At 65.7% G+C, this 24,970-nt stretch overlaps 1 protein-coding gene across 3 annotated transcripts; it reads left to right on the top strand.

Annotated features, from left to right (window-relative positions):
- The first annotated feature begins 1,600 nt into the window (after positions 1-1,600).
- On the top strand, positions 1,601-24,721 carry SMTN (smoothelin). 3 transcript variants are annotated; one of them, XM_075433453.1, is made up of 22 exons: positions 1,601-1,774; positions 7,116-7,276; positions 7,518-7,611; positions 7,737-7,815; positions 7,909-8,246; positions 10,050-10,152; positions 10,354-10,616; positions 10,769-10,832; positions 12,157-12,255; positions 13,261-13,605; positions 14,738-14,829; positions 16,914-17,030; positions 18,085-18,243; positions 18,335-18,410; positions 18,689-18,853; positions 19,442-19,504; positions 19,669-19,732; positions 20,056-20,226; positions 20,302-20,425; positions 20,498-20,649; positions 21,971-22,142; positions 24,632-24,721. In XM_075433453.1, the coding sequence occupies exons 1-21, from the start codon at positions 1,724-1,726 to the stop codon at positions 22,113-22,115; spliced, it is 2,925 nt and encodes a 974-aa protein (XP_075289568.1). In that variant the 5' UTR covers positions 1,601-1,723; the 3' UTR covers positions 22,116-22,142; positions 24,632-24,721. The 3 variants fall into 3 exon arrangements, with proteins under 3 accessions (XP_075289568.1, XP_075289569.1, XP_075289570.1); XM_075433454.1 differs by lacking the exon at positions 16,914-17,030; XM_075433455.1 differs by lacking the exon at positions 13,261-13,605 and having other exon boundaries at positions 1,602-1,774.
- The last annotated feature ends 249 nt before the right edge of the window (positions 24,722-24,970 follow it).

Here is a 24,970-nt window from a genome sequence, read left to right as displayed (position 1 = left end):
ATGAAAGTTGCTGGACCTTCTAGGCACCTTCAACGCACTCCATTTTTCTGGCCTGCAGTGGAGGGTCTTCCCCTGTGGCAGAGGAGGCTGCAGTCCTGCTCCATCCCACACAGCAGCCCAGAGAGCTGGAAACTCCCAGAGGAGCATCAAACTGGATCTCGGTGACCTGCTCTGGGGAATCCCTTTGGTCTCTGGGCTGCCAGACAGGGCAGAGGGACAGCACTTCTCCCCCTCTCCCAGGAGCTGGAAGCAGGTAGCGACTGCCTACTCTGCAGAGCCCACAGCACCTTTGGGTGATGGCAGGACCAGGTTAGGCTTGGTCCTTCTCAGGGAGTACTTCCGGCCTTTGCCCAGAAACAAGATTGAGCCCCACCAAATATGTCATCTGTCATCTGCTGAGCAGGGCTAAAGCCTTGAAGGTAGGGAGCTCAGGGTCTCCATGCAATCCTCCCTCCACGCCAACACCCGGGCTTGACTGCCCATCTGGCACTGCCGTCTGGGAATGGACGGGAGCATGGAGAAACATGTCCTTCCCTAAGCCCCTATATCCCCCATGGCTCTCACCCCTTCCTGGGAGAGGGGCCCGCTGTGAGTGGCAGAGGAGTATTTGTTCCCTGTCCAGGGGCAACAGAAGTCAGACTGAGAGAGGTATAGGCCAAACCAGAGTCCCGCAGGACGGTGTAGAGCAAGGAACGGCTGCGGACACCGCAAGCAGCTCCTGAGTGCAAGTGAACGTGGGGACAGCGTGGGGCAACACATCCATGTCCCCAGGAAGCCCTCGCGGAGTGGAAGGCTCTGGCAGTGCCCTGGGAATTAAACTTGCAGAGGTGTCAGGAAGACACTAAAATAAGACCCACGGAGCGTGGAGGGTTGCCCTCATGGTGTGACCTTCCCCAGGCACAGTGGGGAAAGGGCAGCTCTGCACCCCGCACCCTGCAGGCTGGAGGTGCAGCAGCTTCTGCTGCGGGCAGGAGCAGCAGCTGCCCCGGGCAGGCGCAAGCTGGGGGTCCCTGGACAGAGGCAGCCTGGGCTGCAGGCCCCGCGGGGCTGACCGCGGCGGGGGGGGCCCTCTCTCAGCCCGCCCCTCCGGGGGTGCCGCTCTGCGGGCAGCGCCACACGCCCGCTTGGGGGTTTGCCGGCCGCACCGTGACCGCGCGGGGGCGGCGATCCCCCCGGGCCAGGCCCGAGCTCCGCGGCACGGCACCGGCGCGGACGGGCGGGACACCCGCGGCAGCGCCCCTGGGCTCCGCGTGAGGCGGAAGGCAGCCCGGACCCCCGGGGCACGGCGCGGCAGCCCAGCTCGGCTCCACCGGGTCGGCGCCAGACTCCCCCCAGCCGCCGACGACTCCGGCCGCCATGAGGAAGCTGCCGCCCCCGCACTGCGGTGGGCGAGACGGGGCCGGGCCGGCCGGGGTGGAGCCGGCTGGGGTGGAGCCGGCCGGGGCGGGGCGGGGCCGGACCGTCCCGCCCTATGCGAAGAACCAATGGCGACGGCGGGCGCGTGGGCGGGCGGGGCTGGCGGGGCGGGGCGGAGCGGCGGGAATCAGCGGGCGGCCGCGGCGCTGGAGGGAGTGCGGGAAGGCGCGGGCGGGCCGCGCCGAGCGGAGCCGAGCGGAGCCGAGCGGAGCCGAGCGGAGCGTGGGGCCGCCCCGCCCCGCCCCGCCCCGGCCGCGCTTTGTTGTCTCGGCCGCTGGCGAGGCCCTGGCCGGCAGCGGCGGGCGGGATGGCCCAGGAGAGCCTCCTCGGTATGGACGAGGCAGCGCTGCGGAAGCTGGTGAGTCCCCGCGGCGGGCGGGCCGGGGCACGGCGCGCGCTGCCCGCCGCGCGCTGCCCGCCGCCTTGGCTCGCTTGCGGCGGCTCCTGGGGGGCCGGGCCGGTGCGCGGCCGGTGCGTGTTCGGCGGTGCCCCGGCTCCCTGTGCCCCGCCGAGGGAGGGGAGGAGGTGGCTGTGTCTGAGACGCGGGCAGCCGGCTGACCCTAGGGGCTGAACGGTGGCACGGGCCCGTCTGTGCCTCTGCGGGCGGTGGAGCTGCCGCTGCCCCTCAGCCTGAGGGGGCAAGAGGGGCCGCTGGCAACGAGCTGCTGCAGTGCTTAGGGGGTCCCGGGCAGCAGCAGCACGTGGAGGGGTCTGAGATGGCCTGGGCCAGAGCTCTGGGCACGGGTGAGCTCTAGAACGAGCCCGCGTCCTGCCCCAGTGATGACTCTGGCCCTGCTGCTTTGTCCACCCTTGGCCCTTTGCTTGCACCCATGCTCACGCTGTAAAGTCTGTCCGCTGGCTGCATCTCCTTGGCTGGCGGCTCCCCCCTGAGATGTTTGCTGCTGCTGGCTCGATTACCTGCTCACTGCTGTCCGGCTGCCATCTGGCCTGGGTCTCCGCTCCCGCACTGCCTGGGGCTGGCTTGGTGCTGGAAGCTGCTCCCCAGGTTCTGTGCCCACATGGCTGGGCATGCTCTCCTGTGCGGCAGCCGCCACAGCAACTTCCGAGTCACTTGCCTGCTCTGTTTGTTCCCACGGGAATAAGAGCCGGAGCCGAGCCTTGGGGTTGCAGCTGCAGGGGCTAGTGGGCTCTTGGGACGTGTGCGTGTGTTTGTCCCAATGGGGTGACTGGGTGCTGGGCTCGGACCTGCCCAGCCAGGGCTGTTGTGCTGGGAAGCCCTGTGAAGTGCTGCCCAGCTTCAGACAGCCCTGCCGTCTCCCCTCCAGCCCCGGGGCACTGCAGGCTCAGGGCTTGTGGGGTGCCATGGGTGCTGAGCGCAGGGTGAACTGGGCCAGTGCTGGGGAATGGCTGCAGCAGGAAACTGAGTCAGCCGGGAAGGCACGTCTGCGGGAACAGGAAAGAGTCGGGGTGCCGCGGCACTGGCGGGAGGCAGTGCCGTGGGCAGGGGGTCAGCATGGGGGCTGCCCTGCCCTGCCAGAGCCTCCTGAAGTGCCATCCTCAGCCTGCTCGTCATGACAACATGCAGACCTGCCTGTTTTTCATGGGCTGAGGAGCCCACCACTCTCCGTGGGGTGATGTTGGGGCCAAGGGGGAGCCCTGGAGGTATGGGGATGGGTGGCCTGGGTTTCTCCCTGTCCTGCCAGTGTGCCGGCTCTGCCATGTCCTATCTGAGTTCTCTGGGCTGAGACAGAGCCCCGGGAGCGGTACTGGGGTGGCTGTTGGGTCTGTGGTGTGGCTGGGTCTCTAGCCAGCCTGGGTAGAAGGATCTTAACCATGCAGCAAGTGCCACTTCTCCCTGGGGCTTTGTCTTTGACCCACTGGGGCTTTGCATCCCCAGAGCGCTCTGCTGGTGGCTCAGGTCTCCCTGTGCGTATGTGGTGTGGGCTGGGGAAAGCCTGCCCTGAGCTGATGTGAGGCAGGGAAGGAATTATTTTTCTTTCTGGTTGGGTTTTGGCTCTGTTCAGCTGGAAGAGGATTATCCCATATAAGGGAAAACTGGCTCTCCGACTGCTTCCTCCCTGTTCCTCTGCTTTCCCCAGCCTTCTACTCTGGGCTGCTTCTCCTCCTTTCTCCCAGCAAGACTTTGAGACTTTGGCAGCAGTGTGTGATGTCCCTGGGGATCCTGGAAGAAGGAGGCTGGGGGGATATGAGCAAGTCCCTGCAGCCCCCTTGCTGGGACCATTGCTGTGTTGGCTGGGCTGGGAGCTGCCAGGGAGCCTCTGCCCCCATCTCCTTCCTGTAGGCATACATGCGGTTCCCTCCTCAGCTGCCTGCTGGTACCCCAGTCCCAGGGAGGCCAGCTGGGATGAACCTGTGGTGCAGCATGAAGATGACCAAGGGCTTGGAGGAGCCTGAGGAGGGAGATGCGGGGAACGGTGTGGATGCTGCTGCGGGGTGGCCCTTAGCTGGGTGTCTGGAAGCAGGGGGTTATCTGAGTGCTCGGGCCTGTGCTGAGCTCCAGGCTGTGGTCTGCTGGCCCCAGGCTGGCGAATGCTCCCCTCTCCTAGCCCTTCCAGATCTCAGCCTGGTTGATTAGACAGGCAGGGTGCAAGTCGCCTGCAGGCAGAGGTGGGGCAGGATTGAGCTGGGAAAGTCACGGCCATGCGATCTCCTTCTTACACCCCATGGCCTTCGGGAAAGGTGTCAATGGTCCTGAGGAGCATTGGGTCCCTGCCATGTCTCCATCACCCAGCTGTCCTTCCGGCTTTCCTCTGCCTGCTAGGCAGCCACACTCTCTGTGGCTCCTTCCAAAGGTGGCAGCGAAGCTTGGGTCTGCAGGAGGTGCTTGATGCGCCTGGCTCCTGTCCCCAGAGCAGTTTTGCTATGGCTGGGTTCCAGTCTCCGAAGTGCTGTGTGCTCAGCTGCTCCTGGGAGCAGGATGGATGCAGGGCTAATTACAGCCCTCCAGGAGGAGCCGCCAGCCACGCGTGGACTCTGAACGCTGCCGTGCTTGGGCATCATTGGGAAAGCAGCCCATGGGTGCCTTGCCAGCATCTTTTTCACAAAGCCACTTTGTGTGTGTGCCGAGGCAGGCGTTTGCTTGTAACCATTAATTTGCTGCTGGCTGGGCAGGGCTGGTGAGGCCCTGGCATGTGCTGATCCCTGGGCCTGCCCGTGCTGGCAGGGTTGGGCCCGTTGGCCCCTTCCCACCCCCTGGCTCCAGCTGTGGTTTCCGGCACGCTCCCCCTCGCCGCTGGCCACGGAGCTTCCAAAGCCTCTCATTTGCCTCGTCCCGGCTGCCTGCTGACGTGGGCTTGGGACAAAGTTCTTTCTGCTGCCCTGCTGCTGTTTTTCCCGCAAGATGAAGCCTTCCAGGACCCAGGTGCAGGTCAGATCACAGCTGGAGCCAGCGGGTGGGTGTCACGCAGCATATGGGTGCCACGGTGTCCCCCTGCTCCGGGATGCGTGGGGCTGGTGTCCTGTCGTGTCCCCCCTTTCCCGACATTCCCGGCTCCTGCAGCTGCTGCCCCCCCCTTCCCCTGCCCTGTTGCCCTGACCCGGCTGCTGGGCCCGAGCCACACACTGCCAGCAGCATATTTAGGGAAGGGCTGGGGCCTCGGCCTCCTGGCGCGCAGTGGAGGAGTGTTTTTCTGCACTCAAGGGCTTTGCACAGCTGCTGGGAAAGCTTTGCTTGCCGTGGGGCCTCTGCCTCCAGCCCCTCGTTTTGGGCTGGACCAGGCTCCGTCGCTCCCCAGCCCATCGCTGCCACCCTGTGCGCACTGGAGCTGGGCTTCCCAGATGGCCAGGACGGCCACCGTCTCTGCTGGACCAGCTAGGGGAAAGGCCCTGTCTTGGTGCCTTCGTCCTGGTAGCCAGCATACCCACCTGTGGCAGCATCCTCAGGGTGCAGGCAGCTGTCTGGGGCCGGCAGGCCTAGCGCAGGTGGGAAATGGGAGGCCCATGTGGATCGAGGAGCTGGTTTCCTCCCTGGCATCCCCTTGCCTTGGCAGCGTAGCAGCTTCTGCTCTTCCCAGCCTCTTCCCTGCCCTCGTGCCGTAAGAGCCAGGGAGGCTGCAGGCCCTGCTCCGGCCAGGAGGCAGACGCTTGTGCTGGCTGCAGCGTGCTGGGAGGGACGATGCTGCCGGGGTGGCACCTGGGCTTCAAGCGGCTGCCCCTGAGGGGTGCGTTTTCAGTTCTGGCCTGGCTGGGGGGAGCTACCCTGGGGGTTGGCGGTTCTGGCTGCTGAGCATCCTGCTGGGGTCTCCCCAGCTGGGGAAGGATGGTGCTCCTGGCTGGGTCTCGAGGCTAGCAGGGGCTGGAGGATACAATTTTGGCTGCCACTGGGGCAGTATGTGGCAGCTCTGTGCTTGCTGGCTTCACTGGGATGGAAATATCCTCCCCCGGTCCCCAAACCCCAAGCAGCGAGTGTGAAGAGCGACGGCTTTGCGGGGGGCTCTGTGCAGGGGGGTTTCTGTGTGCAGGCGGTGGTTTGGGGCCCTTGGTGCCGCTCAGCCTGGGTCCAGCTGAGGGACCAACCCTGGATTCCTGCTGCAGCGGAACCTAAGGAGCCCAGATGGGTGGCCTGGTGATGGCCCATGGGACTGGAAGGGAGGGGACTGATGCTCTTGTCCCGTGGCGCAGCCTTGGCTGCTCCCAGCATGTCCAGGCTTGATGCTGACAGCAGCTGCTGTGGGTCATGGGATTTATTTTTAACGAGCTCCATGGGAAATCGCCTCCCGGGTTCCCAGCGCCAGGTCTGTCCTGATGTCCCACAGCAGGACAGTGGGAGGACACTGGGGCCATGCCTGCCCTTGCTGGCCTTTCCCTGTGGATCCGTCTACCTTCTGTCACCCTTCAGTGTGGGGGGAGCCTGTGCATGGCCCCCTCAAAGGACTTGGGCTGGTGGCAGGGCTGGAGTTGCGGACTTGATCTGGAGGAGAGGAAGCAGCTCTGGGTGGCCGTGCTAGGTCTTGGCGGGTGGCCTTGGGTGGGCTGAGGAGCATCTGTGAGATGTGCATGGCCAGGGTTGTGGGGAGGTCATGGCCATGCTTCCCACATACAGAGAGCTGGACTTTGATTTAGAACAGATACCAGTCACGAATTTGGTTCTGAGAGCTGCCTGCCATCCCCTAGCACTGGGTCAGGGAGGGGAGGGCTGTGGAGGGGCCCGAGGGGACCCCTTCTTGGTGGGGTGCTGGGACTCTCCTAACCAGCACTTCCTGGGGGCCATGGGGATTAGAGAGGAACAGCCTCTGCTGTCCCTGCTGGCTGCTGCAGGGGCTGGCGTGGGTGCAAGGGCTCATCTCTGTGCTGGTGGTGTAGAGGGGCAGGGCTGCAGGAAACTTTGGACTTGATGATCTTAGAGGTCTTTTCCAACCTTAACGATTTTATGATTCTATGAACTGACCCTTGGGGGCTGCACGGACCACTGATGGGCATTCATGCCATGCGCATCTGTCTCCTTGCCCCTCATGTGCCTGGAGGTCTTGGTGCCACCATAGCAGCCCCTCCTTGTCATGGCTGCTCCCAGCAACCTGCCCCCGGGGGGGCTGTGCCTGCTCCCCGTGGGGGCAGGCAGTGCTGGGCAGCGTGCGCCATGCGCGTGGGCCCTGCCACACAGATGGACCCATTGTATGGAGTGTGGGCAGCCCGGGGCGGGCAGCACTGGGGCCGAGCTGCAGGGCCACAGTGGCTCGAGTGGCTAGAGCCGGTGCTGAGCCCTGCCCTGTCACACCCAGCTGGAGGCAACGCTGGACCTGGCCGAGCGGCGACGCATCCGCTCGGCCATCAGGGAACTGCAGCGACAGGAGCTGGAGCGGGACGAGGAGGCGCTGGCATCCAAGCGCTTCCGCCCAGAACGTGGCAGCCACCGACAGGACGACAAGGAGAACTGGCCACGGTGAGTCCAGCATGGGGCCAGGGTCCCATTCACCTCCTGCCTCTGCCCCAGGGGGGGTGGTGACTTTGATGCCGCCACTGTTGCTTAGACAGATTTGGGTGGGAGGATGGGAGCAGCCCAGCGCTGGGCAGCTTGGCACACGGGCTGGACCCACTGGCTGAATTTCCAGGCTGCCCACAAGGGGACATTGCTCCCAAGCACCCACCGTAGCTCCTGGCTGGCCGCTCTTGCCCCCGTGCAGGTCCCGACGCCTGGAGGAGGAGCAGCAGACAGCCCTGGCTGCCTTATCCCGGCAGCTTGAAGCAATCACCGATGTGGAGGAGCTCACGAAACTGGTGAGCAACCGTGTGCCGGGGCTGACCGTGTGCCGGGGCTGACCGTGTGCCGGGGCTGACCGTGTGCCGGGGCTGACCGTGTGCCGGGTGACCCTGCTTCTCTCCTGGGTCTTTCCTTCTTTCAGCTGCGGGCGGCGGGTGAGTACGAGGAGCGCAAGCTGATCCGAGCTGCTATCCGCAAGCTGCGGGCCGAGGAGATTGAAGGTGAGGCATCGTCCCCACGTCCCAGGGCAGCTATCCTGGAGAGCCTGGGACGTGGGCAGCTCCTTCCTAAACACTGCACTTGCTCCCATCCAGCCGCAACCATGGCTGGGAATATGCAGAGCAGCCGGAAGGGTGGCAGTGAGCCCCACACTGTGCCCAGGGATGCGAAAAGCAGCAGGAGGGAAGATGCTGAAACGCCAGCCCTGGCTGGGAGCAGGAAGAGCAGCCAGAGGGGCGATACCGAGCTGCCAGCCCTGGCCAGGAGCCGGGAGAGCCATGGCGAGGGCAGCGTCGAGCCCCTGGCTGCAGCCAGGAGTGGGGAGAGCAGCCAGCAGGATGATGCAGAGCAGCCGGTGCTGACTGGGCCGGAGGAGAGTGCCTGTGGGGGGGCTGCAGAGCGACCCCCTGCCCAGGAGCACAAAGGCTCAGCGGTGAGTGTGCAGAGTGCTGCTGGGGAAGGACAGGACTACTGAAGATCTTGCCCTTCCCTTGGTCTTCTGTGCCAGCTTGCCTGGCGCACAAACCTCTGGGCATGCTGGGCTCACCCATGCAAAGGGACTGGGGCAGGTAGAGCTGGGGTCTCTGGGGACATGTGGGACACGGCTGGGCTGTGCCAGTGTGGCCCCAGCAGTGGTGAGCTGGGGCTGAGGGCTCAGGCCTGTGTGTCCCTGGGCTTCTCCCTGAGGATGCAGCCTCGGTGCAAGTGTTGCGGGCGAGGGGTCTGTGGGGCCCCTCAGTGCGCTTGGTGCACCCCTCCCTGCCGCCGCTCTGCGTGGATGGTGCTCTTTGGAGGCAGTGGCTGTTTGTCGTGCCACAGCAGCTGTCTGTATCAATCCCCTTGCACAGGCAGAAACCTTCATCCCCCTGTCCCCCTCCCCATGCTGGTTGTTCGTGCTGGCCCTCGAGGGGCCAGGGCTCGCTCTGGAGCGATGGCGGGAGCTCTCTGGCTGGGGGAAGGATGAGCTGGTGGGCAGGGCTGACAGGAATGGGCACAAGCCTGGGTTTCCTGTGCAGTGGCGGTGACCCCTCAGGGGCCTATGGCTCTTGTGGTAGGAGGTCGCTGCAGAAACACCATGTGGGGTTGCCCTTTCGGGGAGAGGGCAGGGAAGGAAGAAGCGGTGGTTATAACCACAGCTAGACTGGAAGGTGTGGGTCTCTGCATCTGCCTGTGTTCAGCCCAGCTTCCCCCTCCGCCTGCCCCAGGGCCACAGCAAGAGGCTGCAGGGAGGACGTGGTCCTGTGCCACCTTTCAGCACTGTCTGCCTTCCCCATCCGGATGTGGTGGCATGCTGCCCCTGGTCCTGGCCATGCTGGGACATCTCCCAAGCAGCCAGCGGGGCTGTATGTCTCTGTCCGGCTGGTTACTCCAAACTTGAGGCCATTTCCCCTAAATAGTGGCTGCAGTGGTGCCTGGGTTTGGGTCCTGGTTCCCCTATGCCCCCTAGGGTATGGACCCCTCTCCGCCTCCCCCTGCCCTTGAGTCACGTCAGCACCTGGAGCCCCTGGTGTTCCTATAGGCACTGGCACAGCCAGGACTGGCACCCTGTGCCCTGGCTGGTGACACCAGGACACTGTGGCCCTGCTCAGGCATGTGTCAGGGACGCATGTGTCACCTGCATGTCCTTGCCACTCTGACGTCAGCATGTGGTCCTGCACCCAGAGCATCCCGTGGTCTGTGGAGCAGAGCAGCCGGTGCTATGGGCAGAGATAGGGTGATGCAAAACTGGGTGCTTCCTGCCTCACAGAGTTCTGAGGTGCCTGGGCTAGAGGGCAAGAGGGGACAGGGGCACTGGGCAGGGTCTGTCCTCTCCTCCCACCTCCTGGCATCCATGCTGGACAAGCCTGGTGTGCTCGTGGCAGAGGCCACAGAGGGACCCAAGAGCCAGCTTCTTGCTCTGTGCCCTGGTACTTGTCAGCCCCACGTGGAGGAGTGCCAGGAGCCTCAGGGATATGCAGGGTTTGGGCCCCCTCTTCAGTAGATACAGCGTCACCCTCCTTGCCTGTTGGAGGCAGTGGCATGTGGGGACACCTGTCCCCCTGCCAGTGTCCTGCAGTGACCGCTTTGCAGGGGGTGGCTTGTCCATCCCCAGCAGCATGCAGGGAGGGACCTGGGTGGCATGGGAAGAGGCCACAGCCTGTGGCATGTCCCTGGACAGGTGGCAGGGATGGGACAAGGTGACCCAGTCAGAGACCAGAATGGGGCTGGTCCTGTTCTCATCCCCTGCTCTGCCCAGGCCCACAAGCGAGATAACGTGGTGGAACAGGAGCACGTCCCAGCTGAGATGCAGGAGCTGCGCAGCCGGCAGGCAGGAGACTCCCAGAAACCTAGCGTCCAGGGTGAGTCCCGGTGAATGCTGGTGGCAAAAGCCCATCTGGGTGCATGCCCAGGGCTGGAGCAGCACCAGGGCCAGCTGTGGGCAGGGGTGGAAGGATAGAGAGTGCAGCACAGTGCCTCCCAAAGGTGCAGGTAGGGGAGCCAGGCACCTGGTGGCGTCTCGCAGCAGGCTTCCCCTGTGCAGAGCCTCTTCTCTCCTGCAGCCGTGGTCTCGGGGACCCTCGTGCTCCTGGAGCTGCGGCCGGCCCCGGAGCCCAGTCTAGACCCTGAAGATGGTGGCAAGGAGCCGGAGCGGGACCAGCCCTGTTCCCTGGGTGCTGCCCAGCCCAAGGGGCAGCACCAGGCAGCCCAGAAGGAAGGGAGCCCGGGCAGCCCTGCCACTGCCCAGGAGCCCAGTGGGGGGCAAAGCCACCTGGTGGAGCAACCCCTCCTGGGCCAGCCCAGTGCTGGCAGCCAGTGCAGCCAGGTACAGAACTGGTGGCATGGGCTGGGGCCATCACTGCGCTCTTTGCCAAGGGCTGGCGGTCCCGTGGGTGAAGGCAGCTTGATGGCATGGGGGTGGGGGGTGCATGTGGCCCCCCCAGCTGACCTCTGTGCCCCCCCTTTCCCTCCCTGTAGCTTGGTGTCGGCGTGCACAGCCAGGTGCCAGGGCTGGCCAGGAGGTGCAGGGAGCAGCCTGCAGGTAAGTGCACCCTTGTGGGAAGGGAGCGCTGAGGCCGTGGTCCCACCCAGCTGGACAGTGCTGCCCCAGGGGACTCCAACAGCCCCGCTGTGCTGCAGCACACGCATCCCGGCAGCATGGGGAACAGCCTCAGCCCTGGGGATGTGACTTAAACCCACACTGGCCAGGGCAGGAATGTGAGGGCAGGACATGGCCAGGCCAAGGGCCATCCCCAGCCCATAGCCCTTTGCCGCCTGGCTGTGCGGTGGCAGTGGCTGCCCCAGCTGGGTGCTGGGGGAGCGGGGTGCCAGGCGGGCTGTTTACCAGTCCCCCAGCTCCAGGCCAGACAGCAGCAGGGCCATGAAAGGGAATTGGTGCCGGCAGCAAACCCCAGCCTTTTGCATTCTTTGTCCCAATAAGGCCGTGCACAGTGCGCTGGCTGGCCCTGACCCCCCCGGGGCTGCATTCACTGGCCCAGACGGGGCCCAGCACCCTCTGGGTCCTCCCTGCTGCCTGAGGGATGGCAGTGGCCAGCAGCTGCCCTCTTCCTACTGCTGGGAAAGCTGTCCCCGCAGCTGTGCCGGGAGGAAAGGGGGGGGGGGGGGAAGTTGGAGGGGGATGGGGACCAGAAAGCAGCTCTCCGCCACCAATGTCAGGGTTCCCACTTGGAGAGACACCCTTGCAGGCGGAGGTCCTCTCCCTCCAAGACGTTCCAGGGGGCTGCTGGCTCCTGGGAAGGCAGAAACCCTTGAGGAGATGCTGGGGGTTTGTGGGCTGCAGTGTGGCACAGCCCCAAGGCGAAAGGAAGCATGCAGGACCTGAACCTGCCCACCTCACCTAGGGGCTCCAACCTGCATGCTGGGGAAAGGCTGAGCCCCCTCACTTGGGCATCGGTGACTCTGGCCCCAGCCCAGACTGGTGCCTGCAGGCACCCTGGGTGCTCCCTAGGTGGGGGCTGAGCCACTCGGCCCCCTTGCCTTGCTCTCCAGAGGTGACGCTGGGGTGGCTCTGCTGTGCCAGGGCCTGGTGGGTGCAGGGATGATCCCAATCTCTTGGCACAGACCCTGGGTACCACTCGCTGCCCTGCTGGGGCATGGGTACCCCGATGTCTGCCTTACCCTCCTCTGCAGCATGGTTTGGCACTGCAGGGCAGAGCCGGCTGCCTGTGAGTGCTCGCAGGTTTTGGCACTATGCTCTGGAGAGTGTGGGGTGACAGGGCAGGGGACCCCAGGGTGCTGTGATTGGGGGGAGGGGGGGTGCGGGGATCGCAACAGCACCCTGTGCCGCACTCACCCTCTGCTCCCCTTGTCCTGTTCCTTGCATATCTGGCCTGTCCCTTCCCAAGCGGCAGTGCCCAGCCACGACATAGCAGGGACCCCGGCTCGCCTGAACACTCACCGGTGGGAGCAAGCGCCCTCCTCCCCGCGCCCAGCTGGCCGCACAGGTAAGGTCCCATCGGAAGGTGCCTCCACTCTCTCTGCTTCCGAGTGGCAGGAGGTCCCTGGCGCAGCTTGGGCAGGTGCGGAGCTCTGCAGTGGCAGGGCGCTGCTGGCTGAGCAGGGCTGGCTGCCCACCTTCTTTCTTGCCCCCCACCCAGCATCCATCCTCCCCACCCATGTGCATGAGCAGGCAGGGCCACAGCAGAGGCAGGGGGCAGAAGCTTTGAAGGGCTGCAGGTGCCGTGGGGGAGGCAGCGTACGTGGCAGGGCATCCGGAGGGGTTGCATGTGTAGTGGTGTCTCTGAGGGGCGACATGCATCGTGCGGGCACCCCGGGGGGCAGCACGCGTGGCAGGGCACCGGGGGCGGGTGCTGAGGCGCAGTCATGCATCGTGCGGGCACCCCGGGGGGCAGCACGCGTGGCAGGGCACCGGGGGCGGGTGCTGAGGCGCAGTCATGCATCGTGCGGGCACCCCGGGGGGCAGCACGCGTGGCAGGGCACCGGGGGCGGGTGCTGGGGTGCAGTCGTGCATCGTGCGGGCACCCCGGGGGGCAGCACGCGTGGCAGGGCACCGGGGGCGGGTGCTGGGGCACAGTCATGCATCGTGTGGGCACCCCGGGGGGCAGCACGCGTGGCAGGGCACCGGGGGCGGGTGCTGGGGTGCAGTCATGCATCGTGCGGGCACCCCGGGGGGCAGCACGCGTGGCAGGGCACCGGGGGCGGGTGCTGGGGCGCAGTCATGCATCGTGCGGGCACCCCGGGGGGCAGCACGCGTGGCAGGGCACCGGGGGCGGGTGCTGAGGTGCAGTCATGCATCGTGCGGGCACCCCGGGGGGCAGCACGCGTGGTGGGGAACCCCGGGGCGGGGAGGCAGCATGCATCGTAGAGGGAGGGCACCCCGGGGGGCTGCATGCATCGTGCGGGGCCGGGGCGGGGGACGCAGCGTGCGCGGCGGGGACACCCCTGGGTCGCTGCAGCCCCGGTGACCGCGTGGTGCCTGTCCCCCGCAGAGCCGAGCCCCGCTGGGCCGCCGCTGCCGGCCACCTCGGTGCGGGAGCGCGCCCAGCGCTTCACCCCCGCGGGCCCGGGGACGGCCCCCAGCGCGACGGGGGCGGGCGGCCCGGGGGGGCGGGCCGGGCCCGGCCAATGGCAACGGGGGCCCCGCACGGCCCCGCCGGGGCCCGCTCAAAACGCGCAGGGCGGCAGCGGCAGAGGCGCAGAGCAGCGCCCGGCTCCGGTCCCCGCCGGCCCCAGCCTCGACGGCATGAAGACCTACTTCACCATCGAGATCAAGGACGGGCGCATGCAGCCCCTCGCGCCCCGTGTCGTAGCCGCCCCCGGCAGCCAGCGGGCAGGTGGGCACCGGGCGGGCAAGATGGGCACCTGTCGGGGGGGATGGCATGAGGAGGATGGGCAGTGCAGGCAGGTGGCATCTGTCGGGAGACTGGATGGGGGAAAATGGGCAGCACGGCAGCTGGGCACCGTGGGGATGATGGGCACGAGCAGGCATCTCTCGGGGAGGTGGGACTGGGAAAAGTGGGCACCCATCAGGGAGGAGGGGGCAATGGGCACCAGCAGACAGGTAGGTGCTGGCAGGGCCATAAGCGCTGTGGGAAAGTGCTCCCAACAGGATGGTGTGTGCAGTCAGGCAGTGCACCAAATGGGTGCCAGTGGGCAGCTGGGTGCTGACAGGGTGGTGGGCACCGGTGGGCGGGTTGAAACCAGCAGGCAGGTGGACAGCAGCGGGCAGGTGGGTAGTGATAGACCACGCAGGCACTGATGGGACACGTTATCGTCAGCAGTGGTATTTGGGTGCTGGCAGCCCAGAGGCTGTGCATGGGCACTGTCAGAAGAGCAGAGGCTGTGGGCAGTAGCATGCCAGCCCTCGCCCTTTGGCAGGGACGCTCAGCCTGCTCAGGGCATCTCGGTACCGGGAGGCCATCTGGCCCTGCCGTCTGTCCCCACCCCCACCATCTTGCCACATTTGTGCCTGGGGTCCTTCCCCAGTCCCCTGCCCCATCCCCATGGCCCTGCCCTGTCCTTTGCGCCACACTTGTGCTCTGTCCCTGCTGACCTGCTGGTCCAGAGGAGTCCGCGCTGTTTTGCTCCGTCCCATCCCTGCTGCTGCGCAGTGTCTGATCCAGCCCTGCCCCTCATCCAGCCGTGCCTGCCTGCAGACGTGGGTGGCTGGCTTGGCGTGCTCTGGGACCATCTGTCTCACTGGGGGGTTGTGGATCCAGCTGGAGCACGGTGGAAAGTGCCCTTCCTTGGGGAGGAGGGTAAGCCAGGGTGGTGAGGCGGGCCTGGCTTCCTCATCCCTTGGCTGTCCCTAGGGCCGATCACCTGCGCCAGAGCTCAGTGCCCACTGCTGAGGCAGGATGCGTGCAGCAGCCAGGCTGCCTGGCCGGAGCCCCTCCCCAGGCACGGGGCTGAGCCTGCCAGGCTGGGGCTGGGGCAAACCATGTGTGCCTCTCGCTCCCCTTGCAGAGGTAACCCTGGGGCTGCGGAGCACCCCCATCCGCATCACCACTGTCCCCAGCAGCAGCAGCATCTGCAGCATCAGCAGCAATGTCGCGAAGGTGAGTGCCCAGAGGGGCTGGGTGCTGTGGGGCCATGCCCCACTTGGGCATGGTCTGGGGGGTCCTGGGCTTGGAGTGGGGAGCAGTGACCAGGGCGGACTGGTTGGTGGTGGCGGCACAGTCTGGAAGCTCTGGCTGGTTTTTCTTTTTTACGAAGAGACCCCAGGGTCTGCTCATGGATCCACAGCCCCAGCCATGTGAGCCCCCTGCACTGTGGACTGTGCCACTGTGTATGCAGATGTTCAAGGGAGTGAGGGGGAGGTGGGCTGTGAGCCTTTTGTGGGTCTCCCTCTGTTCTGAACAGCTTTTAGGGTGGCTGCAGCTCAGGGAAAAACCCATTGCCACCCACCCCTCTGTTTTCCATCCTGGGAATGGACCTTGGCTGTGCGCTGGGGAGCCTGCCCCAGTCGCCGGGGATCCACAAGGATCTCTGACCCATCCTGGAGCTGTGAGCTGCGGTCCTGCCTCCTCTTGCTTTACAATCCCTAGGCAACAGCAGAACGGCAGCCCCAGCCCACCTGGCCCCGGGGGGGTTCTTGGGTGCAGCTGGAGGGGGGGAAAAAAAAAAAAAAACCAAACATCCCTCTGCTCTGTTTTGGGGGGTGAGCAGGACACTCCCCCCCCCCCCCCCAGGTGCTGGGAACAGTGGGGCTGAATGCGCACAGGAGGTAGTTCCACGCGTACAGCCCTTCAAGTGCTTTTGTATGGTCCTGGCCATCTAGGGTAATGCGAGGTGCTTGCACACGCGGCCTTGGCAGGAGCCAGGATGTCAAGTGCAGCGCTGCCTCGCCGGTGCGCCTGTGTGCGCCTGGCTTCCCAGCTGCGTCTGTGGACACGGCGCTCCCAGTGCCCGTGGCACCGCTGCTCGCCATGGAACTGCTGGCTTGCTCCGTCCTCAGCTCAGCCCTCAGCCAGTGTGAAGCAGGCAGTGCCCGTAGCCTGGCAGGGCTGCTGTCAAGTGCTGCCTGCACTAGCTGGTGGGTCTCGCTGCCTGCAGAGGGGTGCCTTCCTCGCACTAACACACTTGGGCAGGTTTGGCCTGAGCAGCCTGTCAGGTCTCATTAGGGTACTGGCCGTGCTGCCCGGCAGGGTGGGCGGCTTGGGATCCGGTGTGCACAGCCTCCAGGTGTGCTCCCAGCAGGCAGAGAGGAGGAGGCAGCAGCAGTGCTGGCAGCCCTGCCAGGTAGGGCTCGGTCGGAGGGACACCTGGGGTGCGGGGGTCTGGGCACAGTGACCACTGCAGCGTGTCCTCTCGCTGGTGGGGTGCTGCCTGTGCCTGTTGTGCAAGGACCTGCTCCCCCTGGGGCATTTGTCAGGCAGCATGGGGGGGTCGGGGGCCCCCAAAAATCACAGCTGGTGGCTGAGGCCCTCACACTGGCGCCAGCCGGGGCCTGGAGATGTTGGTGCGTAGCAGGTGATGCCAGCCAGGAACAGGAGGGCAGCTGAGCGAAAAGGCAGGTGGGTGGTCCCCAGCCCTGGAGTGCACTCGGCACAGTGCGGTCAGGGGCTGATCCTGCATGGGGGCTCTGCCCTCCCCCTGTGCCCTACAGCCCCCCCCGGAGGGCACCGGCAGCTGCCCAGGGCAGGGGGGCTGCCGGGCCGGGCTGCCCTCACCACGCCACCTGGTGGCGGGGCTGGAAATGCTGCCGAGTGCCGGCGCCCGCCGCAGCCCCCCTGTGCGGGACCCCCGCGCCAAGAATAGCGCAGCGGGCGCGGAGCCGGGCCGGCCTCCGCCGAGGGTGGCGCCCCCGGCCCCCATAAAGGGCAGGGGACGGCCGAGCGGCGCGGCGCCGGCCGCCATGCCGGGGGTCAGCCCGCAGGGCCTGGCGCAGGCCGCGGCAGCCGAGCTGGCGGAGCTGCGGCGGGAGCTGGGGGCTTTCCGGGCGGCAGTGGAGGGGCGGCTGGAGCAGGCGCTGCGGCGGGCGCAGCCCCTCGCACGGGCGTTGCGGGCGCTGGAGGAGGAGCACCTGGAGCTGCGGGCAGAGCTGGCGCGCCTGGGCCGCCGCCTCGCCCTGCTGGCGCCGCAGCCGGGGCCCCAGGAGCCCCCCGAGGAGGACCTCAGCACCCTCTTTCTGGAAGCACAGGACCCTTGCGCCCACTTTGAGGGCACCGAGGAGCCCGGCGGCCCTGTGGCCCACCCACCCGCTTTCTCCAGCACGCGCCAGCAGTCGTCCCTGCACCTCTCCCGGAGCAGCAGCGGTGTGAGTGCGGGCAGTGCGGCCCCCCGGCAGCGCCCGGCGGGGGGAGACGGGAGGACAGCATGAGCCTGGGGGGCTGCTGGCGGCCCCGGGGGCATCTGGAGCCAAGGTGACACCCTGGCATGAGGGGGGACCACGGCTGCAGCGCACGGGTGCTGCGGCGTCACCGGGACCTGCTGCCATTTGGACTCGCTGCTGCAGGGGACAACCAGCGCCTGCCCGCTCTGCGTTGTCGGCGTGCCGGCCGGGCGGGCGGGCTGCAGGCAGCTGGCCTGCCCCGGCCCGCACACAGCATGTGGCCAGTGGCACCTCCCGCTGGCAGCTGTGCTGTGGGCCGGCTGCCAGGCCAGGGCAGCGGGACGCAGGATGGGGCCAGGTGTGCAGCAGCATTGCTCCGGCCCCATGCTGGCACCTCCCCTCTCCCTGCCCTGTTCCGGGCCTGGCCTGCTGCCTGCCGCACATTGCTGGGGGGTCGTGCCGAAAGGGACTCGGCGTCCTGGCTTCGCTCCACTGGGGACTGAGCTGGCCTAGATCCTGAGCAGGGATGCGGGGGAGGCTCTTGATCTCCTGTACAAGCTCTTCTCTCGGCTAAGTCCCTTAATTCCCTGAAATCCCTTGCGCTGCTGATGGCGTGCACTGGCTTTGCCAGCAGCTTGCCAACTGCTGGGCACCAGGCACTGCTGAGCCTGGAGCACCCAGGCAGCCCCTGCCTGCTGGAGGGCCCCCGCAGCCTGCAGTGATGGGGGCTGGGGAATATTTAAGGGCACTTTGCCAGCCAGACTGGGAGCAGGTCAGAGACTGCCTGGCTCTTCCAGGGCAGGGGGTGCCACAAGGGAGGATGTCACATTCCCCTGCCTGCTTGGGTCACTGTGGATGCCCACGGTGTCCATCAGCTGTGAGCTCTTACAATGCATGTGGCACGTCTTTTCCAGTGCCCCCACTGCCTGTGGCACTGGGCAAGTGTCAAGGCAATGGAGGGCTTGGACCCTGAGCAGCATGGGCGGAGGGGCAGTGGTGAAGCTGGTGGGGGCTCAGTCGCACGGTGCTATCTTTGTAGGTGGAGCCAGAGGTGGTGGAGCAGCCCCAGGCACTGAGGCTGGAGCCAGAGCTGCCCAATGGCATGGAGAAGGTCCAAGTGAGGGAGCTGGAGAGAAAGAGCAAGCTAAACATCGAGGAGCTGAACAGGATTGAGGATGAGGATATTCTGGATAAGATGGTACCTCCTCCACCCCGGGCTCCTGGGGGAAGGTGAGGGGACCCCAAGCTGGTGGCAGAGGGGTGATGCTGACCTCCACCTCCTCCTGCAGCTGGATCGGACAACAGACTTTGAGGAGCGGCGACTGATCCGGAATGCCATGCGGGAGCTGCGCCAGCGCAAGCGAGGTACTTGGGGAGAGTGACCCCCCCGCAGGGGTTGGGGCTCTGGCGCTGGTGTTGCAGGTGAGCCGACAGGATGCTGGAACGGGGTCACGTAGCTGTGGTGAAGCAGGAGGGCACACTGGTCTTCTGTTGCACCCCTGGCTGTGCCGCACTGACAACGTCGTCCTTCCCACAGGCTGATTCTGGACTGACAGCAGCCGGCAGGACCCCCGGTGTGGCGGGGACCGTGCCCGCTGCCCTTGCCTCTCACTGCTGATGCAGTCTCCCGCCTATGTTTGCAGACCAGCGAGAGAAGGAGCGGGACCAGCGGCTGCAGGAGACTAGGAGCCAGGCTACGGCAGGGAGGGCTGGCCACACCATGGAGACCACCGCCACGCAGAGCACCCAGCTGGCTGATGGCTCGGCACACAGCACCATCACCAAGACCGAGCGTCTCGTCCAGTCTAGTACGGGCTGGGCTGGGGGGGTGCAGTGCTTGCTTGCCCAGCACGGCCAGCGTGCCGACCCTTTGGGAGGCCATGCAGAGTCTTTCCCAGTGCTCTGCCGCTACAGCTTCTCTCTGCCTCTCTCGCTGCTTGTCTGACTTGACCACAGTGGAAGCAGGACTGTGGTTCACAGCGGAGTTTTGCTGCGTCTGCTCTGGGTCACCCAGAGCCTGCCTGGGCATCTTTAAGTGATCTGCTCTGGTGGCTTGCCACCCAATCCTCTACCCTGTCAGGGTGGCAGGGGTGTTTACACCTCAGGCCTGTCTTCTGTTCCCTGCACCTCTGCTCTCCCCATCACTGGGTGGCTCAGATGAATGTCACTGCAGGGGGCTGAGGGCTGCTCCGGCTCCCTGCTCCTTCGCACTGGCCTCTTGACTCTGCCTGGGGAGCACATGCTGTCTGTCCCTCCTCTGCCTGCCCCGGCCATGACTCTGCCACCTGGGACTGCTTGTTGCGCCACATGATGCGAGGGTGCTCGGCAGCAGTGGGTGTCTGTGGGTGCTGCTGCCCCCAGCCCCAGCTGATCCCCTGTTGCCTTGCCCCCTGCAGGCGATGGCACCAAGACCTCCCGTACCACAACCATGGAGTCGAGCTACGTGAAGAGATCGGACAGTAAGAGCTTTTGCTGCCCTTTTCCCCACGGCATCCTCTGGGTGTAACACCAGGGGTGTTGCTGCTGCCAAGGCATCCCTGCCTGTGGCATGGGCAGAGCCCCTCACCTACCTGGCAGCGCTTCCCTTGGCTCCTGTCCAAGGCCTCTTTCTTTCTCTCTGCAGGTGGCAACAGCACGTTTGTCCAAACCAAGTCATCCTACAGCTCCTCTTCCAAGAAGACAGGCAGGTGTGTGGCAGTGCATGCCTGGGGCCAGCACCAAGCAGTCCCCGTCAGCTGTCTGCACAAACCCTCTCCGCCCAGCTTGCGATGTCCCCGTGCAGGGATGTTCATCCTGGTCCTTGGGGCACGCTTGTTGTCTCCAGCGGTCCCCATGGGTCCCTGCGTGGGCATGCAGATGTGTCTGCCAGCTGGGAACCTTAAGCCACCCCTCTTCTGTCCCAGAGACATGGAGGTCTCCAAAGCTTCAGGGCTGGCAACGGGCTGAGGCCACCATGTGCCCTTCCCTGGGCTGCCCACGGCCTCCTTAGCTTCATCTGTCTCTCTCCCAGCATCTTCGACCGTGAAGACGAGAGTGCCTCCAGGCAGAGCAGCCTGGCCGCGCTGGAGCGGCGCCAGGCTGAGAAGAAGAAGGAGTTGATGAAAGCTCAGAGCCTGCCCAAGACATCAGCCTCGCAGGCTCGCAAGGCCATGATGGAGAAGCTGCAGAAGGAGGGTGGGAGGTGAGGCTGGGCCAGGAGCAAGCAGGCTGGGGCGGCAAGCGCCATGTGGATAACACCCTGCATCTTCCACCGTAGCTCGCCAAACCCTGCGGCGGCACGCACCACTGTGCAGCGCTCCTCCAGCTTCGGCGTGCCCAATGCCAACAGCATCAAACAGATGTTGCTGGACTGGTGCAGGGCCAAGACCCGGGGCTACGAGGTGAGTGCCACCTCCCCTCTCCATCCCCAGCATTGGTTGCTCTGCCCCTCGATAACTCTCCTGCCCTTGCAGCACGTGGACATCCAGAACTTCTCATCCAGCTGGAGTGACGGCATGGCCTTCTGTGCCTTGGTCCACAACTTCTTCCCTGAGGCGTTTGACTACAGCCAGCTGACACCCCAGAACCGCCGCCACAACTTCGAGGTGGCCTTCTCCTCCGCAGAGTATGTAGCTCTCATGCTGTCACGTGGGCTTGGGGTGGCTCGGGGTGGCTCTCCCTGCTCACTGCCCGGGGCGAGGGGGAACGTGGGCAGGGGTGATGGCGCTGGAGGTGAGCACCTGTCAGCGTTGCTCCCCCTGTGTTGTGCAACAAGGTTTGGACACCATGGGGGAAGGCAGTGGCTGCGTGGACAGATCCACAAGAGGCCAGAGCAGCCCAGTGTGGCGTGACAAGGGTGGCTGTGGGGCTCTGGGCTTCCTGGGTGTGGGACAGTGCCCCCAAAGGCAGGGCAGCAGCCCCTCAAGCCCACCCAGCTGCTGTCAGTACATCCCATCCTGGGGTGCCGGGTGCGGGACTGCAGCCCCTGGGGAGTGGGAAGCGAGGCTTGCCCATGCCAGGTGCCTCCTTTCACGGTTGTAGAGGCTCAAACACCGTCGCAGCTTATCCAGTCTCTTCCCTTCCCTTTTTGCTTCTGGTTTTCCTGGGTGCTGAGAGATGGGAGCGCGTCCAGCTGGAGGGCTGGCAGCCAGCCCCTCTCTCCTTCCTTCTGTCTCTCTCCCACCCACTCTTCCTCCCCTCCCGCACCCTGCCCAGGGGCAGGGCTGGGCAGGTGGTGGTCCTATCCCAGCCGGTGCCCGGGGCGGTGGCGTGAGCTGGGAGCTCCCACGAGCTCCCTGGGTGCTGTTCGGTGGAGTGAGAAGGGGGCTGCGTGCCTGGTTCTTGGTGTTCCTGCTAATGGACTTTTTGACTTAATTGGGGAACCGATGTGTGGACTTGAGAGAGCCATCGATCTCTCCAGCCTGGAAGCCAGGTGGCCTCTTGTCCTTCCTCCTCCTCCTCCAGCTCTTGTGAGCGTCTTTTCCCGAGCTTCCTGCACCAGGGCTGTGCCGCGCGGTTCCAAGCGGAGCCGGGCAAGAGGGCTGGGCTTGCCCGCCCTCCTCCCGGCGGGTCTATATAGGGGCTATATAGAGCGCCGCTCCGCTCTGGAACCCGCTTCCTGAGCACCCGGCGTGCCAGAACACCTCACTCCTCCTCTGCCTCCATCTGTCCTTCCCTCTGGACGTCACGCCTCTCCACGCCGCTCACTGGCTCTCCCCCTCCCTTGCTTGTGCCCCCTAAATCTCACTGAATGGCCTTGGCGCGGTGGTGCCCAGAGCCCTCCTGCCCCTGCATCGCGCACCCCCGGAGCATGCGAGAGCAGAGCAGCATCTGCCAGGGGAGGGGGGATGGGAACTGCATTGATCCGTGTCTCTTGTTTTCTCTCTTCTTCCCCTCCCCGACTGGGCTGCGGTCACTGGCTTGCCCCTCTCTCTCCCTGCCCCCAGGAAGCACGCGGACTGTCCGCAGTTGCTGGACGTGGAGGACATGGTCCGGATGCGCGAGCCAGATTGGAAGTGTGTGTACACATACATTCAGGAATTCTATCGCTGCCTGGTCCAGAAGGGGCTGGTAAAAACCAAAAAGTCGTAGCCCATTTTCACCCCCCTGGGAGCGATGGTGAGAACCTTCCCCTCCGAATACCTGCCCATGCCCCACCGCTGCTGCTTGGCCAAGGGGCCAGGGAGCAGCCACCATGGCTGGGGAAGAGGCTGGGGGATGCCGGTGGGTGAGGGGCGAGTCCTGGCGGTGTTAGCCAGCAGGGCCAAGCTGTGGCCAGGAGAGGGGTGGAGGTGGCCGGCTGGCCTGTGGCCTTCTAGAATAGCACCCACGGGGATTTGGGGAGGGAGGGACTGTATCGCCCTGGGGGGCTGTTGGCTTTCCAGCCACAGGGACGGCGCTAGCGAGAACAGAGCTGCCACAGCGCTTCCCTCCCTGCTGGCAGAGCCTGATGCAGGGGATTAGCTGCTGGGGATGCTGGTCTGGGTGCTCTGCAGCAGCGCGAGCCTGAGTGGTGCTGCCTGTGTGTGGGTGAGACCCCCTGGGATGCCCCAGCATCACTGTTTGCTGCTCCTTCCCCGACCCTGGGGAGCGCGGGGGCTGTCGGCCCCAGCCGGAGGGAAGCTGCAGCCGCTGCTGTGGGGCCAGGCATGGGTGATGGTGCCCTGCCTGTGAGGTGCTGCCTGCTCATATATGGCCAAGACTAGGGAGCCTGGAAAGTGTGAGTCAAGGCTTGGGTCCTGCCTTGTCTTGCAGCGTTCGTGCCTGTCTTCAGGGGCATCCCAGCTGGCACTGGAGCCACTGCTCCTCCAGCCTCCATGCAGCACTAGCACACTGGGGCCCAAACAATGGCTTTATAAGGGCAGAGCTGCTTTCCTTGTGCTGCCTTTGCTTTGCCATCACCCCCTGAGCCAGGGCTGGCAATGGTGGGGGGCCTCCGGAGCTCAGGCAGGGGCTTTCCCAAAGCTCTGAGCATGGTGCCCGCCCCCCCGCCAGGGCAGCTGAATCACGAGGTGGGGCCAGTGCCGGCCAGGCCGTGGGCACAGAGCCCATCAGCTCCACAGCTGCAGCAGCTCCAGCACAGCAGAGGCTCCATGGGAGAGCTGGAGTGGTGGCGTGCAGGAGCAAAGTCCCAGCAGTGCCCTGGGCTGGGTGGTTCTCCTTGGCTCTGCTGCTCCCTGAGGGGCTGGCACCGGCTGGGGATCCCTCCTTGGCTGTGCCAGTGCAGCCCAGGGGGCTGGGGTGGGCTGCGCTGGGGGCTGAGGTGTGCAGTAGGGTTACTGCAGCCTGGGGAGATGGGGCAGAGGGCTTCAGGGTGTTGTGGTAGTTGGTGGCAGCTTGGCCTTTGGATCCTCTTTGTGCTCAGAGCTGCCCAGTGCACCCCATCGCTGGGGCAGAGCCCCTTCCGGAGGGTGGCCCCATTGGATGAGCAGCCAGGCTGGCCATGGCATCAGCGGGGGCTGCCAGTTCGCGCCAAGCAGCCCCCAGGTGCTGGCACAGCCCTTGCCCCAGCGCTTATGGCCACATTGGCAGCAGCAGCCTGGGGTGCTCCGGCACTGTCCATCATCTGGTGGGTGCTGTCTGCTGCCACACTGCCTGGCAGGGGTGCAGGGACCTAGGCAGCACTGGAGGGGGAGGTGACCAGCAGTGGCAGCATTGCTTCTGCCTCATTTCCACCCCACCCCCCCCAGCAGAAAGGAGAGAGGACAGAGATGGCCAGTTCCCCACCATGCCCTGCCTGGCTGTCGTAGTGACTACCCAAACCATGCTGGTGCCCTCCTCAAGCTAGACAACACCCCCCCCCCCCCAGCTGCCCCCAGCTTGGGGAGGAAGATGGCATCAGGAGGAGTTGGGTGGGTGGTGAGCACAGGGTTGCCACCCCACCCAAGGGACAGCAGCAGAGCCCAGAAGCTGCAAGGATGGGGGGTCCAGCCCCTCGCTGCTCTGCCAGCGCCCCCCAAGGTTGACAGATGCTGGAGAAGGGCCCTGCACAGACCCCAGCACGGCACCAGGGCCCGGGCTGGAAGGTTGTAGGCAAAGGCCAGCACTGAGCTGGTTGAAGCTGGGCAGTGCACACCCCACCAGTGGTGCTGTGTGCTGCCTGGGGCAGGCAGCCCCTAGAGCTTCAGTCCAGGATGAGGGTGGGAAGTGGGCTGGCAGAGCTGACAGGAGGCAGGAGTGAAGGGCAGCGTGTGACCAGGACCCCCTGCCTTTCCCTGGACCAGCTGGTGGTGTCTGGGGTGGGGGCACAGCACAGACGTGTGTGGGCAGCAGGCAGGTCTCTCCCTGCAATGCACCAGCATCAGCTGGAGGCAGAGGAGGGTAGGCACAGCCTGCATCGGAGGGTGACTGCCAGCACCAAGGGCTGGGGCAGAGAGCACCAGGGTGGCAAAGGGTGCAGACAAGGCAGCCCCTGTTGCAGGCAGCATGCGCTCTTCCCAGTGCCAGGAGCAGCAGGACTGCGGGTACCAAGGGGCAGGCAGGAGCTGAGCAGGGCTGAAGGCAGCGGTGCCCAGCGGCAGCAGGCCCTGGGCAGCACTGGTCCCCTGTGCTGGCCCCTGCGGTAGGGCAGCCTGCCAAGGGCTGTGCTGAGGGCTGCGTCTCCGCAGGACGCTGGTGGACTGCGTGCCCCTGGTGGAGGTGGAAGACATGATGATCATGGGGAAGAAGCCAGACTCCAAGTGCGTCTTCACCTACGTGCAGTCCCTCTACAACCACCTGCGTCGCCACGAGTTGCGCATGCGGCAGAAAGAGTGCTAGAGCCTGCCCTGCCCACCGCCCCGCTGCCCCCTGCCCTCCGGGCTGCTGGCGGGCAGGGGAGCTGTCTGCCCCGGGAGGGTCTGCAGGGGGCCACAGGACCGGCGCTGGGGGCAGGGGGGCTCTGCCACTGGGGCAACCCCGTGCCTCTGCCCTGCTGGAGCTCTGCCCCAGCCGGCTGCGGGCTGATG

Source organism: Opisthocomus hoazin, chromosome 12 (assembly GCF_030867145.1).
Source record: "Opisthocomus hoazin isolate bOpiHoa1 chromosome 12, bOpiHoa1.hap1, whole genome shotgun sequence".
In the NCBI taxonomy this organism is placed as follows: domain Eukaryota; kingdom Metazoa; phylum Chordata; class Aves; order Opisthocomiformes; family Opisthocomidae; genus Opisthocomus; species Opisthocomus hoazin.
The sequence above is the reverse complement of the archived record's forward strand: the minus strand, read 5'-3'. Positions and strand labels throughout refer to the sequence as shown.